At 33.7% G+C, this 17,327-nt stretch overlaps 1 protein-coding gene across 1 annotated transcript in view; it reads right to left on the bottom strand.

Annotated features, from left to right (window-relative positions):
- Positions 1-8,165: 8,165 nt before the first annotated feature.
- The window catches only part of ST8SIA4 (ST8 alpha-N-acetyl-neuraminide alpha-2,8-sialyltransferase 4), a 102,584-nt gene continuing 93,422 nt past the window's right edge, over positions 8,166-17,327 (bottom strand). The window contains exon 5 of the mRNA XM_008014047.3: positions 8,166-13,163. Coding sequence (XP_008012238.1) covers positions 12,881-13,163 — 283 coding nt within the window. The 3' untranslated portion in view covers positions 8,166-12,880. The remainder of the gene's footprint in view (positions 13,164-17,327) is intronic.

Here is a 17,327-nt window from a genome sequence, read left to right as displayed (position 1 = left end):
GGTGAATGGAATGGCTTGTCCTGCCGATGTCATTTTACTTGTTTCTCAGCTGCCACGGTGTTTGTACAATGGGCCATTTATGGTGGCAGAAATGGAACTATGTAGGGGCCCAATAGTATGGGTTCCTTCTCACTAAGGCTGATTAGCTACTGCCATTGCTAATTGGACACAATGTCAAAGACAGTAACCAGTGTGGACCCCTAAAATGTTACCAGTTCAAGTTGAATAATTTGGAGGCATGTTGAAATGAGACAGGTGCAATTCTATTGGACTCTTTAAACCCTGGAGAAGGCAGTAATTTAGTCTTACTAACTTGATATAATTCAGTCTGGATATGGATTTGCTTTCTTATATACAGTACTTCTTCCAACCTTGTCATCCAGGCTCTTACAAAATCACTAATTCATTGGAATGGGATGCTGAACAATTTTTTTTTTTTTTTTTTCCCAGACTAACAATTTCCTAGCAAACAAGGTGAGGCATTAAGTGCATTACCATGGAATCCACTTCTCTCAGTACATAGCTTATTACCACAAAGCGCCAACATAATACAATGGAATGACCTGTAATTGTTTTGCAGAATGACAGGTCAGGGGCAAGACACCATGCACGTTTGGGAGGCTGTCCTTTAAAATGGGTTATAGACATTAAACTAATAGCTAATATATGACACTGTGTCCCCAATATCTAGAATCCCAGTTCCATAACCAGGAAGTAAAAGTACAATTACTCCTGTTAATCCACTTTGGAACTTTGAATTTCCTTTATTCATAATTCAGGAAGTGGTACATCAGAAGTTCTGGTTTCTAATGGAGGAATGTTTCTTCCAAGAGACACAATGAAGTTCCCACTCAACTTGAAGCTAAACAACTACGTTATTAAATTGGGCTCCTCATCACAGTGAACCAATAGGCAAGGAAAAGGGTTACTATGCTGGCAGGAGTGATTGACATTGATTATGACAAAGAGTTAGAGTTTATGCTACACAATGCAGGTAAAGGAGGCTAAGTTTGGGACCCAGAAAAGTCATCAAGTGTCTTTTAGTGCTTCAATGCCCAGAAATAAATCTGAATGGACAATTTCAGCAATCAAGTTCACCACATAAAAGTCAATTGAGTGCTCACACTCCTTGGAGTAAAAGTTTGGGTCGTCCCTTAGTTAACAAACCCATACTAGCTGAAGTGAGGGGGCCCTAAAATGAGTAATGGGAGGAGTTGATAAATATCAATCCTCCTGGAATGATTTACAGATAGAGGGGCTATAGTTTCCAAACTAACCCTTTTATATACAGTCTTCCATAAATTTGGCAGCCTTCTAACAATTTGGAGAGTTGGCTATGAACTGGAATTAATGGAGTACATGAGCCTATCCAAGTGACGCACTAGGAAGACTGTGTTAAACATCTAACACACTACCTCACTTCCTCTCTGCTTCACCCATGATTCCAGTCACAAATTCAGCAAACAATATTTTGCATACAATGCCTCATGTTAACCACTGCCTTTCTTGATACTGCAAGTGCTTTTCTGGCATATGCTATGAGTAACTTGTGGGAGCTAGCTTATAATTCACAAGCACATCCCAGGAGTTCAGGGAGCTAATGACTCACAGGGAAACTCTGCATAGCGAATGGGGTCTGATGGAGAATAACTTCTTTCTTTCACCTCTTGAATCCTGAGACCCTTATCTTAAGGCCCCTCAGATAGTTCAAGTGAGATTGAGCTCCCATTATTCACAGAAATGGACAATTTAAAACATATCTTTATATAGGCTTTCACTCCTTTTCTGTCATACTTTTCTGATTCTTCATTCTGCTTCCTAGGAACATTTGCCCAATAAACTATTTACGTTAAAATTCCCTTGAGCCATGATTTAAGGGGACCTAGACTTAGACATGCATATGCATGTTGTTGTATGACTAGACTCCTTGTTTTTATTATTATCTCCAGGGTGTCTCTACATCTTTCAAAAGCATCAGAATAGATATGACCTCTAGAGGTGTGGAGATTTAAAAACAAGGCTAAAATATCTTCCCCCAAACATAGTATTTTAGAGGAGGACATAACAGAGGAGTCTATGGAGGAGCCTAGTCATTGAGTGAAAAGTAATATTAAAAGTTTCAAATTGTATATCATGAAAATTTTGGCAGGTGGATTTTCAGATTCTGAGATCACTAAAAATCAAACTTTAAAATTAGGATAATTTGGAAACATATATTAAAGTAACTAAAATCACTTTTAATTCATTATTTAGAATCAAGTCTGAGACATTTTCTTTTATGATGCATTCACTCAAGCTGGAAACATAGACAAAGTATTAAGAGTAATATTTGAAAGTGAAGGATTTCATAAAGTAAATAATTTCAGGCAGTCTACAGTTACTTGGCATTCGTAGTAAGTGCATGCTTTATGGTATGCTTTAATTTTATTTAAACTTGTAGTTCAAAAGTTAACCTGGAGAAGTATGATCAGGATGTGGGGAACTCAGAGAATTTTATAACTTCCATATGCAAGTATTGTTAGGTATTTCAATTTTCTAGGACAATAGTTAGCTTCTATCAAACTCTACTGTTTAGATTACTAAAAACAAACAAACAAGAAAAATAGCTGCCTTTTGTTATTTTGGTGTTCTGTCTTAAATGAATATTGTTTATTTTATTAATTAAATATCCCTTGTCTTGATTTTACCTCTGACTACAAACCATGTCCAACTCTGCCCATGTCCTGTGCTCAGGACATTTCAAGTTTGCAGAGGATGTGCAAAGACAATTTATTTAAAAAGAGTGGTGTTCTTCCACCAGGCTCCATTCTTTCCTGAAATTCTTCTGCTCCTGCTCCATGTTCTGCCTAATCAACTGCTGCTCTCATAGATGATCAGAGTTCCTGTGTTGCTTGTCGTATTAGTGTGTTCTCATACTGCTATAAGGACATACCTGAGACTGGGTAACTTATAAAGGAGAGAGATTTGATTCATGGTTCAGCATGTCCAGGGAGAGGGAGGCCTCAAGAAACTTATAGTCATTGGTGGAAGGGGAAGCAGACATGTCCTTCTTCACATGGCAGCAGCAAGGAGACATATGGGAGCTGAGCAAATGGGAAAGTTTCTTATAAAAGCATCATAACTTGTGAGAACTTAATCACTATCATGAGAATGGCATGGGGAAAACCACCCCCTTAATTCAATTATCTCCCACCAGGTCCCTCCCACAACACGTGGGGATTTTCAGAACTATAATTCAAGATGAGATTCAGGTACAGACACAGCCAAACTATATGACTTGTCATTCAAATAACTGAAATAAAGCTGCACAGATGTAAAAATTACTAGCTCTTCATAGGTGCACATTGTCAACACTGAAAAACGGTTGTCAAACTGAATGAAAGATGTTCTTTAAAACTCAGCTTAATAGCCACTGGTCAGAAGACGCTTTCTTGATGATCCATTTCTATAGGCCAAGATCAATGTCCCCCATCCACAAACCTCCTTGAGGCTCCCCTATCTCTTTGGGCACACTATGAGTAGAATACTCGACAACAAATGATATCATTTATTTTCTTCTATGCTGATTCCATTTAAATCTTGATAACCACGGAGAAAGGTATTCCTCCATGTTTAACAGAGTGACAAGTAGTTACTATTACTTTATAAATGCTGAATAAATGTAACCATTTTATACAATGAAGTATTTCGAGATTTTTATATGCCATCAAGATTTACAAATACATACATATTAAATGAGTTTATAAACTCATATAAAAATGTACTTTTAAGATCTACAGTATTAAATAAATTTACCACAAATGAATGCTGAGTATTTCAATAAAAAAGCAGGACCAGAGCAATTAATGCAGATAATGATGAGAACTGCACAAGAGAACACTAAATCAAATTATACCAATGATCATAGAAAAGCAGAAAGGATGCTTATTTTTCTTCCTCTAAACTTTATATTTTACTGTTGAAGAGCTCAGTAAATGAGATCCTAAAGTAAAATAAGTCCCATTTATATAAGAAGAAAAATCTTGACCCATTAGGAGAGCCTTTAACAACATTTCTACGTATATGAACATGGTAAATATAAAACAGTTGAGCCTTAATCTACTGTGTTATTGCTCTATGCCTGGGAGACAAATGATCTATTTGAACAGAATAGCCTTATATCCAACCATAAAGATCAGCTAACAAAATCCAAAGCAGAACAACTCCAGTGGTAGTGATCTTTCCTGAAAAACATCTGCTGCCAGCTGAGTGTGTTTACATTTTGGCAGCATTGGCAGATGTGCTCATAGTCAGCCCATCTGTGTGGTGCCCAGAGGCTGGAGCCAAGGAAGCTGGGCTGGACAGACAACAGAGAATGAGCTTACTATAATATCCTGACTTGTTCTAGAAAATGCAAATTAGTGCCTCATAGCACTTCGTTTCTTCCTGTTCTACAAAAAAGGCCTGAAAGTTAACTGATTTGTACGTATGGCCTAGAATGAGCAACAGCTTTTAGTTGTCCGACTGCCCTTAGGAATGTAATCACGTAGGCGTGTGATCAATATTTTAGAAAAGAGAGTAATCATTTCTGTGAAAAATAATTTAAGAAATGTTTAGAGAATAAATAAATATATAAATTTAAACATTTTTCATATTTGAAAATATTAAAAATATGTAGTAGGTGGGAAAACACTGAATAAGTAAAAACTTCTACTGTGAAACTCTTATTTGTTCTCTCTTCTTGTATTGTTTATTACATTTGTTACATTCAGAAGTGTTATCCAAAGTATGTTCTTCAGAAAATAATTTCATAGCCAATAGAAGTACTTATAAAAGGATATATGGCTTTTAAAACAATAAAATTTCTATATTGCAGGTTCTCAGGTCTTTTATGATGTTAAATTATATTCTCAGTCTCCAACTAGGGAATCTATGGAGTTGTCTTTTACTGAACATATTTTTGTGGAACACATTCTGGACTAGAATTCTTTTGTGTTTATTTGAGTAATTCTACTTTGGTAATTGAATCAGAAATCAGCAATCTGGAAGCAAAAAGTAAATAAGAGTTATTTTCATTTTGGTATTCATTTTTTACATAATTTCTTTATTGAGATTCTAGAAATTAAGCAACTAAGTGACTGAAATATTTTATCTTTTAAAAATGCGTTAAATTAGTTTTATTTCTCTCTTTTTTTTTTTTTTTTTGAGACGGAGTCTCCCTCTGTCGCCCAGGCTGGAGTGCAGTGGTGTGATCTCGACTCACTGCAAGCTCCGCCTCCCGGGTTCACGTCATTCTCCTGCCTCAGCCTCCCAAGTAGCTGGGACTACAGGCGCCCGCCGCCACACCAGGCTAATTCTTTTTTTGTTTTTGTTTTTGTTTTGTAGAGACGGGGTTTCACCGTGTTAGGATGGTCAAAATCTGCTTACCTCGTGATCCGTCGGCCTCGGCCTCCCAAAGTGCTGGGATTACAGACGTGAGCCACCGCGCCCGGCCACTAGTTTTATTCGTCTTCTTTTGTTTTTTTGTTTTTTTTTTTTTTTTGACAGAGTATCGCTCAGTTGCCCAGGCTGGAGTGCAGTGGGTTATTTCGGCTCACTGCAAGCTCCGCCTCCAGGGTTCACGCCATTCTCCTGCCTCAGCCTCCCGAGTAGCTGGGACTACAGGCACCAGCCACCAGCCCGGCTAATTTTTTTTTTTTTTTGTATTTTTAGTAGAGACGGGGTTTCACCGTGTTAGCCAGGATTTTATTATTATGTCCGATATTATTTTTTTTTCTTCTCATGGGCTCATGCACAATGAAGCTAGTTTATAGAGCAAGTAATTAAGCTGGCACCTTAATTTGGAGATTAAGTTACTCCTATCCCCAGGAAGAGAGATAAATTAGTAAACAAAACAAAACACAACAAAAACAATATCAAATAGGTTAGTTTAGCTATCTGTAGCTATATGCAGAAGTTCAACTTTAAGAGATTTTTATAAACAGTTGCTAATGGAGATGAATAAAACATTTAAATTCAATCAAAATGTTTACATAAGAAGTTCATATTTAGATTTTAAAATAACTGTAATGTAACAAATTCTGTGATACATAAAGTCAGATTTGAACATAAAGGTAGTCCAGCTTGCATGAAAAAAACATAACAAGAAGAGTCAGAAGCAAGAATTTGCAGTTTTTATCCAGCACCATTCAGGGGAAAAACACTGACCTGGAAATCAAGATACTCTTATTATTAGAAATGATTGTCCTATTGGGGGCAGGAATCAGTAATTAGACCTTCCCAAAGTCTAAATTATGTATTATTTCTACATACTTACCTATGTTTTGGATCTGTACTTGTTAAATAGTCATCTATTTTGCAAACTGTTTCCCAAAGAACTTCTTGGCAGCTAAGGAACGGCAGCATCAAAACGTGATGGTTAGGGAGGTGGATGTTGAAGTTAGTGGTTTCAAGTCCTTGTTCTCTCATTTTTGAGCTATGTAATCTTGAGCACATCACATGACCTCTCCCTTAATCTTATCTATGAAATTATAATATTTGCAGAATCCATTTCATAGACTTGTTACTAGGATTAAATCAGTTAATACACATTAAGCATTAAAAACTGTTTGGCCCAGAGTAAGGACAATTTAAGTCTTGATAACATATGAAGGGGGAGTTTCAAATGGCTGATACATTTTTTGGATTACTATGAGTGCATATTCAATCTATTTTACACTAACATTATAGGCCTTGGTGAATTGGATTGATTTGATTCAGTAATCCATAGCTAATAAAGCTTGTTCAAAAACTTAGAGGAATGTATATTTTAATAAAGTATATGGAAAGCCCGTACATATCCAAATGTTCATCTTGACACCTGTGTTTTACATTGTAGCATGTAATATAAGGAAAGGTGTGAATATGGTAATCTATATTTATATCATAAATGGTGTAGAACATTATAGATACTTAATTATAAGGCAAATAAAAATGTATGCTCAGTTTTTAATTCTGGGAAAAGGTTTGTAAAAATAGTATATTTTGGAATTTCTTAAAATAAGTATTAAATATGCAAAAATTTGATACATTTTAATATTCTTGGTTAGGCAAATTTAAATCATTTTCTTTATTTGGAGACTTCTTGGTTTGTAATATACTACCATCGCTTATTAATTCCTGAGAGTATTGTGGAATTATGTGAGAACACATCATTCCTTTGCAGAGCATGTTGAACAGCAATGTTTCTCAGAATACATTTTGAAAAGGCCTGGGCTGTAATATAAAATAATAAGTGTAAAAAATCATCCACCATTTCAGGCAAAACCATACCCAAACCTATTTTTAAATCATAAGCATTTAAAAATAATATTTGAGACTAGGAATAAATTATTTGTAAATACTGCCTTTTAGAAAATTGCTTCAGGCATCAAAACTCATACTACAATCCTGAAAGCTCTTCCATAACATCAAAAATGGAGTTCCACATGATGAGGTCTGATTATACCCCCCAAAGTAGCTAAGAATAACCCATTGTATATGAATCTTTGAAAAACAAGGTAATAACGCAAATATAAATAACATCTATATGTATTAATTATTGTCAGTGCTTCATTACTGGTCTCCAGTAAATGTTTCAAAATTGCAGAATGCTACAGTGGCTTCTTAACATTTCTGTTAAATGTTTCTGCGGAAATCAATACAGAGTCTGAAAACAGACTTGCAAGTTATAGAAAGCCATGGAAGAAGATTTAAGCATGTAGTTTTTCGGAATCATCTCCTGGAAGGCAAATTGCAAACAATATTAAGTGGCTCAAATAGCAGTCGAAATACTAAATCAAAAATCTGTCATAGAATGTGCAGTGTGTACGAACCCATTGTAGCTAAAATAACTCACTAACATTAGTCAGTGGGAGTGTGAATTGGATATAAATGACTGTCACTTGTGAAATACTTTATTCCCTCAACCACAAACAGAATGTACTACACAAAATATTGTTAAGGATTTCCTAATAGTCATGGAGTTTTTGGCATTGCTCATATTCCCATGTATACACTTAAAAATAAATGGTTTGCCTAATTGCCAACCACTAGGGCTAAGGGGAGTGGAGAATCAAAGCACTAACCAAAGCTTGTTAAAAATGATCACTTAACATTAACGTACAAAGTATAACCAAGGGCTTGGATATATGAGATAAGAAAAGCAGTGAAAAAAAGGGATTTAATTTATTTTACAATTTTACAAATGATAAAACAATAACACCCGGTTGCTATACACAAACAATAAGAAAACAGTGTTGAACAGAATGAACTTGACAGAATAAACCTCATCTTTCAATTCCACAAATTCTATAAGAAATACTCAGTAGCAATTATTGTGTGCAGCAATGCTATCTCTGTAAACTCTTTTTTTTCCTGCTATTTACATTTGAAACACTTGTGCTTTTGCCTACACAAAGAAACGGTTTTTATTAAAAGGTGCTACTTAAATGAAAAACACAAGGCCTAGAGCCACAGTCTGAAAACTGTAATTCGAATACATCGCTAGCTTGAAGGCTTTACTTTTCTTCTTTATTATTATTTTTAAGGTGTGGACATACTAGACCCTTACTGTAACTCTACATATGAACGACATAGAATTCAGTTATAAAGTAGATACCTCTTAAAGCAGGTTAGTAACTGAAGTCTCAAAAGAACTTCTTTATTCTAAAGTGGCCTTACTTATCTCCAGGGTAGTTCACAGTGCAGACCCTGAAGATGTTAGCATAAAACAAATCTAGTGTGTACATATTACAGACTCAGTGTGTATAAACACATATACACATATATAACATTGTATATATGCATCACACATGTCTATTTGTACTATATAGGTATATCTATAGCACATATATAATAAAATATCTATTTCTAGGGGGGTTTTATTTGGATTTTCTTTCATCAAATACAAATAATAACCCTCACTCAATTTTTAAAACGTTGGGATATTGATAATGTTTGATAAGAAAACTTTCAAACTTGTAGAGATAACAACTAACTATACACAACTCTTCCCATACCTGTTCCACAATTACATATACTCCCTACAAAAACCACATGAAAACAACTCTTTTATGAACCAAGTATCACATTATATGCATTATGTCTAACTGACTCAATTAGAAATAAATTAGTTTGTTCATCCTTTTTCTGTATAGTAGCTGAATAACTAATTGGTATGTACACTACCCCTAGCATTACTTAAATAAATTGCTTTTGTAAGCATATATGTAGAAATTCCCATTAGTCATTGATATACAATTCATATGATATACAATACATGAAGACATTTGAATGCCCAGCACCTTCTTTCAGATAGAAAATCTTCCGCAGTAGTTTCATCAGTCCTGTGGGCTGAATCATTAGATTTGCCCAGAAAATCTATTACTTGCTCACTTTTTATTTCAGCAACTTAACATTAATTACAGCACAGGCTGAGTAATAATGATGAAAATGTTTCCATGGTCTATTCATGTCAACAACTCAATAACAACCATGGTCTGTAAAGGACAGGAGTATTTCACAATCAGCTGCCTGAGCATTGCCAGGTACAGGGTTAAATAGTAAAAAATAAATTAAAATATTAAAATTGTGAATATATGATATTTTCAAAATAAAAAAATTCCACTTATTTCAAGTATGCTTTTATAATTTGATTTTGTTATGATCCTTTATGCTCTGCTATTGGTTAAATCTCAACTCTTTTTCTTATTCTTGCCATTAGCCTTCATTGATCTTGCTCTGTTCCTATAAAAAGGCCACAGTAGACAGTGAAAGTGGGAGGGCAGATGGAAAGGTATATAACAAGGAATGAAATGGGCTTGTACAGTTTGTCTTCTTTGAACCCTAAATACCTTTAACTGAATTCATTCTTGACTATTGAAAGTTCCCTGAGATGAACAAAAGTAGTCTCAGTTGATACTGAAGCCCTTTTTTCATGCTGAACATTTTTGGAAGTGGGCAATGTATTTAGGGAACACAAAGGATACAGGATACAGTAGTAACAAAGCAATGTGAAAAAGCTAAAAAGGCACTACTCAATACATCTGTGAGATAAACATCAATGCACAGAACAATTAATGGCTGAGATATGTGTGCTGTGGCCTTAATATTGTTTAAATGTATTTATTGAAAATATACTAAAAATGGTCCGGCTGCGGTGGCTCACACCTGTAATCCCAGCACTTTGGGAGGCTGAGGTGGGTGGATCACTTGCAGTCAGGAGTTCAAGACCAGCCTGGACAACATGGTGAAACTTCGTCTCTACTATACAAAATTAGCCAAGTGTGGTTATGGGCGCCTGTAATCCCAGCTACTCGGGAGGCTGAGGCACGAGAATCACTTGAACCTGGGAGGTGGACGCTGCAGTGAGCTGAGATGGCATCACTGCACTCCAGCCTGTGTGACAGAGTGAGACTCCATTTCCAAAAAAAAAAGAAAGAAAGAAAGAAAAAAGGAAGAAAATATACTAAAAATGGCAAAGTACCATGCTGCTGCTTTTTAAAGACATACTTTAAGTGCCCAGATGGATTTTACCTATAAGATATTTGCTTGTGACTTCTAGATTTCTGTTGGATTTAAATTAAAGGCTACTTGAACAGCTTATCATTTGCAAGTAGTCCAAATTTAGATTTTATAAATCACTTTCAATTTGTTAAGTAAACCAGACTTTTCAACTTTACATTCAAAACATGTATCTATTCTCTTACAATTTCCAATAGATAAGAGGTTTAATTATAAAAGTACATTAATGTTCCATTCATTTTTAGCTATCAGTCTCCTATACGCATTAGATTTCACTTACTTAGAGACACATACATTCTCAAAAGATGTAACATTCTATATCCCAAGGTTTTACTATATTTTTAAAAGATGGCATCTCATTAAAAATATTGAGAACTGTACTACTGTGAATATCCTTTTCCATGGTAACACACACACACACACTTCATGCTTTTTATTCATTTCTCAGACTGTTTTCCCTAAGAAACAAAACATATATATTCCCCGTGCATTTCTTCTTTCCTCAAATTGCCTCCCCAAGAAATAAGAAATCAAAGTAGAAGTGAGAATGCAGTGCTTCTGCTTTCTAAAGAAACACTCCACTATCATAAGTTACCAGAAAACTGGCCTACCGGTCAATTGTGTTATACATTAAAAAATTTTAAATTACTTTATTAATAATTTCACGTGTTTCTTGAAGAACACATGTGATATTGTGACTAAATTTAACTACAGAAAATATTGGTCAATTAAATTCATTTTAAATGCAAAATATTGACACACAATTTCATTGTTAAACTTCTGGAAATTAATCATCTCTGTTTTGAAAACAATACTCTATTAATAATGTTATTTCTGCACTAAGAAATTTAACAGTAGTATATGAAGCATTTCCATATTTCTATTTGAATAACAAGGGGAATATCAAAGAACTGGACGTCACATTTCAGCTATATCAATCTAATATTTATTCTAAAGGGCAAAATGCTTCCACAAAATTATTATGTAATGCAAAAGGTGTGAAAAACATTTCAAATGAAAATAAAGCATGAGTTTGGAAATTTAAAAATATTTAGAGACAACTTTCACATTAATAGCAAAATAATATATTCATGTTAATAATATATTATTTTCATGAAAGAAAAATGGTTTGCTGTGTAGAAATGCAAGCGTAATCTTTGGTACCAAAGATCTTTTTTTCTTTTTTTTTCTTTTTTTTTTTTATTCTGCCTATTTTACCATCTCTGATGACATAGAACATCTTTCCTTTAGAATGGCCTAATATTACATAGTGGTTCACTTTAGCTGGTACCTTCTACAGCATTGGAAAATAATATGCAGGTTTAGAGTTGTGCAAAATAAAACTTTTTAGAAAGTCGGCCAGGTGCAGTGACTCACGCCTGTAATCCCAGCACTTTGGAAAGCCGAGGTGGGCAGATCACGAGGTCAGGAGATCTAGAGACAATCCTGGCTAACATAGTGAAACCTCATCTCTACTAAAAATACAAAAAATTAGCCGGGCGTGGTGGCAGGCGCCTGTAGTCCCAGCTACTCAGGAAGCCGAGGCCGGAGAAAGGCGTGAACTTGGGAGGCGGAGCTTGCAGTGTGCTGAGATCACACCACTGCACTCCAGCCTGGGCGACAGAGGAAGACTCCATCTCAAAAAAAACAAAACAAAACAAAACAAAAACAAAAACAAAAACAAAAACAAACAAAAAAAGTTTGTGTGATAGCTTTTAAAAAGTATAAGAACTTTAAAAATAATTACTTAAAGTTTCTTTCCTCATTCATATGTGTCTCAGAAAGGATTTCTAAGCACCCTAATACCCAAAACAGAAGAGATTCCAGAAGACAAACAAAAACATAAATTAAAACATAAAATTCATGATCAGACTCAGTGTCCTGACTGAAGGCATTTACTTGAGTTGTTTAATCTTATGGATTTCATTGCTCAAACTGCTTCCATCTTGGTTTCTGCTGACAAAGATGGTTTAATTTCCCAAGGTCTGAGTTATGTTCCTGGGGTTCCTCTTCTAATGTGCTTGGCATTGCTGTGGGCAGCCTGACAGTGATAAACATATTTGCTTTGTTAACTAATGATGAGTGCACTGTTGGATCTTGTAAACACTACTGATTATACATTCAAACTGTATTCTTAGTGGAAGTGGCACTTACTAGGACCCTTGAAGTCAAAATATTTAATTTTTAGAGCACTTTGCAGGTATTTCATCAGCTGGTAGTCGATTTCTCATGAACGTCCTTTATTCACCTTTCAGTTAATTGGTGGATGCTGAAACCCAGCCGTGTTTTGGATCCTATTTTCAAATCTCCGGAAGCATCTTCAGAAAAGAAGTGCATATTGTTTGTTTCAAAATGTGCTTTATTGCTTTACACACTTCCCTGTTGTCAGTTTTAGAGCTCCTCTATTATGTAGCACATTTAATGTTTTGAATTCCAATGGCATTCTGTGAGGGCTTGCATTGGAAAAGTACCTATATTTTAAGTCATCATAATAATGATATTTGACCGCTTTTCCATTTAAATCCTTAGGGAATGGCCAGAATCCATACAGGTGAATTTCATCACAGAATCTTGTGGCAAGTGTATACATGAGGAGACCTGTGCTGGGTCTTTTGATAGGAACTTTGTTGGTCAGCCAGTAACTGGAAAAACACAAAACAAAATCAAGAAAAGAAGAATTTAGAGAAACAGAGCATATCCTATAGCAAGCATACAATGCAGAAAACTTAAAAAGTATCTTTATGAATAATATTTTAAAGAATTACTGAAGAAATATTTCTAAGCATTTAGAAAATTTGATGCTCTTATTTTATTTTTTCTTTAATCTTTATTTTCTTTCTTATTCTTGAGGTCATATAAATACCCAGGGGACCTGGAATGTAGGTGAATATTACTGTAGAACCTCACCTTTGAAATGAATCAATAGCAAACATTTATATAATATGCAGAGTAAAATCTTCTCAAAAGGGACTAAATATGACTGCAGAAGTCATGCTAACTGGGTAGAGATTAAATAATCTTCCTAGAAAAAAATAGTTTGAAACTATGCCTATAGATTTTCAAAATGTATGATATTGCAATTAAAATTCCAAAGAAATAAATGCTTTATCTATGTTATATCAACTGATTTACTCAGCTCTAATTTTCCAAGTCACAATTTACTACAGCAAATTAGAAGCTTTAGTTCCACTCATAAATAAAAAAGTTGTAGAATAATTGATAGTTTTCCACATACACAATTCAACATTTTGTTAATCAATGCTGATAAGTACTTTACAGGCAATAAAGTACTTCAAAATGTTTAAATCCATAATTGCTGTCAAACATTCGTGTGAAAAGCACGCAAACTCACATCTCTGGAAGAAAGGAGATTTCCAATATTTCTTGGCATATTCATTTCCTTAAGGACAATGATGTTTTTTGAAAACAGCTGAGTGTGGATTTTTCTCTTACTTTCAAAGTTGTCCAATTATAAACACAAAAACTTAATAAGTTTAAAAATTATTTTGTTTTTGCTATTGTCTTCTATTTGGAGAGATATGTACTCTGCCATCCAGATGTAAGGGAAATACGTTAGATCCCATTTGTTGCTGTATTTAATAAACTTGCTTTAGATTTCACATATTATTTTCTTTTTCTCTAAAACTTTTATAAAACTTTCCAGGTGAGATAAAATATATCTAGATTACTGAGTCTGAAAAAAACTTAAAGTGATATGTTACTTCATTTCCTTAAATAAATTTATACTTTCAAACTTCACGGGAAACATCCAAAACAGGGAAAATATACCTCACCATAATAATTTTGTATTTTGTCTTTCATTTTCTCACTTCTCTGAATCAGGAATGGCCTTACACATATTCTATTTTTGTCATTTACTGAAGGCCGTGGGCTAAATATTTTGAGCTGTATGAAATGTGTTATGAACCATTTATTATCACAATTGTTTTGAGAACGTCTATAATCAGTAAAGAAGATTTTATAAGAAATTTTCAGAGAAGAACATCTAGGAATTTTCTCATAACTCAGAGTAACTTAATGAGCAAAACCATAACTTATACACTATTAACATAATGAAGAAACCATAGAGAGTGATTCTATGCAAGGAGCATAGTCAAACTTCTTTGAAGACTTTGAAGAAACTATGATATGGCCTGAAGCTCACTGGGCTCTGAGAAAACAAGTGTATTTTAACATGAAATAATGATTATTGGAAAGTATTGTGAATGTGATCTTATGTGAAAGCATTGTGAACGTGTATGGTTACAGAGGTTAGATGATGCAGTTGGTTAGTTAAAAAAAAAAATCTATCTATTTATAAATTTTAAAGTAAGCCAAGCAAATTCAAATTCAGTCAAAAAGAAAAGAGTATTTCCATTAGGCAAAGTCAATGATTAGGAATAATTTGATAGTATGAGGTTCATGGTGAATTATTTCTAAAGTGAGAAAAATGCTGCTATATTACTTGTATGAAACTCCAAACTTCTTACTATCAATGAATGCTTTCCATTTCCTAATTCTGGAGAGATTTCCTCAAGGTTCATGTAACTATGGTTGCTCATTGACAAATACCAAAGCAATTTCTACATGCAATACAAATAAGTAACTACAATGTTAGAAATGCTGAAGGCAAAATTATTTTCTTTAAAATGGTGTCAGAGATGAGCAATCACTCAACCTTTTTTGATTCAGCACATCTTATGAGATACCACAAATAGAATATCACTGAAGTGTCTTGAAAATGAAACTGTGATTGCGAAGCATCTTATTTGAAAATAATTTGAAAATAATGGGTAGAGTGGCTTTAAAACCTTTCTGTGGTCTTGTTCTAGATAAATTAATCTATGCAGTTAAAATACTGAATTAATTTAGCTTTAATTCAGCTAACAGAAAAATAAACTTTGCGATATTTCATTTGCAACACTTTGAATAATTTCAAAGAAAAATATACCATTAATATTTCAGGACATTTTTGAAGAAAAAACATAAAATAAATGCCACTTACCATATTGATTTCTAAAAAGTATCACAGAAAAATGCACCTTAATAAATGACATCAATATGTAACAGAAAAGTTGAAAAATACCTTAAGTCAGGCAATAAGTAATAACTTTCTAAAAATTTAAAAACACAGAACTGATCAAATACAGTCAATAAGACTGTATTTTGTGTTCATTATCAACCTAATGTTGTGTTTGAAATTATATAGGCCAATCTAAATTATAGTAATTCAGTATTAAACCAGTAACAAATTCCACATGTGAAAAGAACAAAAATAGATATTCTTTTAAATTCTGTTAGCATATTTGGTTAGATAATAATTATCAGCATTAAAAGCTAGAGCCCAGACTACAATTTTGAAATCTATACCTGAATGTATACACCTATATACAATTTGATATTTGAAAACTGCAAATTCTTATGGAGTCTATCAAAAAGAGATAGAATATTAACTTGTGTTTCATCCTCATTAGGAAAAATAATAAATTGAAAATAATACATTATAAAATAATGGAATAGTCACACTGTTTCAGTATAACATGTTCTAATTTTTATCCCAAATATACATGTTATAGTTTAAAATTTAGCAAAATTTTAAATTCAACCAATAATTTAGTTTGCATACATGTATTTCTTTCTATGTAAATTGATTTTTTTGTGTGTTACCGAATCAATGTAAGCTCCTTATAGAAAATTTGAAGGAAAAAAAATCTGAGTAAGAAAAATATTACCTATAATCCATACACATAAAGATAATTACTGCTATAATATGCGACATTCTTTTGCTTCTCTGGTTGATTTGGATCTTAATGTATGTTACATTCATATATAGACATATACAAGTTATTTTTCATCAGAGAGGCTTTATTTTTAATATTATTAATTTCCTTTCATTCTTCCTTTCTTACTTCTTTCCTTCCTTCCCTCCTTTCTTCTTTCTTTCCTTCCCTTTTGTTTTATGATTATACTTTCTTCTGTTGTATGAAACATTCACTCTGGACTTTATGTGTACATAGAACATTTATAACTTTTTAATAAATTTTGTAGCCTCTGTAGATCTCACTACTCTCTCACATACAAAACAGAGCATGAAAGCTCTGTTTTGGCTAAGTGAGGTGTCTTATATACTCTTGTTCCAACATGGTAGTTCCATTTCTTACATCAAAGAAACTCAAAATTTGTAATGTTTCTACTGACCAAATCAGTGTGCTATAGAAGGCTATATTTATAGTCAGTAGATGCAGCTTTGAATCTGTGATATGTTTATAAGTACTTGAGAAAACTGCTTCCCTTCCTTGGAGCCCAGTTAACAATATTTAACATAAAATGTGGTGATGCTGTAAAAGAGACAGTAAAGGTAAAAGAATATAAAGCTTGACATTTAATAAGTGATACTACTTAGCTCTCAACATATCCCAAAACAATCATTCTTCAGTCCCACTCACAAATCCCACTTCTCTCTTGGAAACTTCTGTGACTACTTATTGGCTGGACAATTGTGGTCACCTCGTTTAACCTCAATGGACATATTTCCTTAATTGTGAAACAAACATTTAATTTATGGCTTTGGGGTTTCCTCTATAAAATTCGATTGTAGTTTCAAATCTTCTCTCTCCATGAAATTGTGTGAAACATTCTTATTCCTTGTCTCCTTTCTCGTCACAATTTTGTTCCCTCTCGTTCCTTCAGGTTGTAGTACATTGCAGAGAAAAGAAGGTACCTAATAAATGCTTACTGATTTTAAATCCAGTAATATTTTAGATTGTATCTCATAATAATAGCAGATAATAATCACCTGATGAGTC

Source organism: Chlorocebus sabaeus, chromosome 23, assembly GCF_047675955.1.
Source record: "Chlorocebus sabaeus isolate Y175 chromosome 23, mChlSab1.0.hap1, whole genome shotgun sequence".
Taxonomy (NCBI): Eukaryota; Metazoa; Chordata; class Mammalia; order Primates; family Cercopithecidae; genus Chlorocebus; species Chlorocebus sabaeus.
This window is presented reverse-complemented; position numbering and strand designations above follow the sequence as displayed.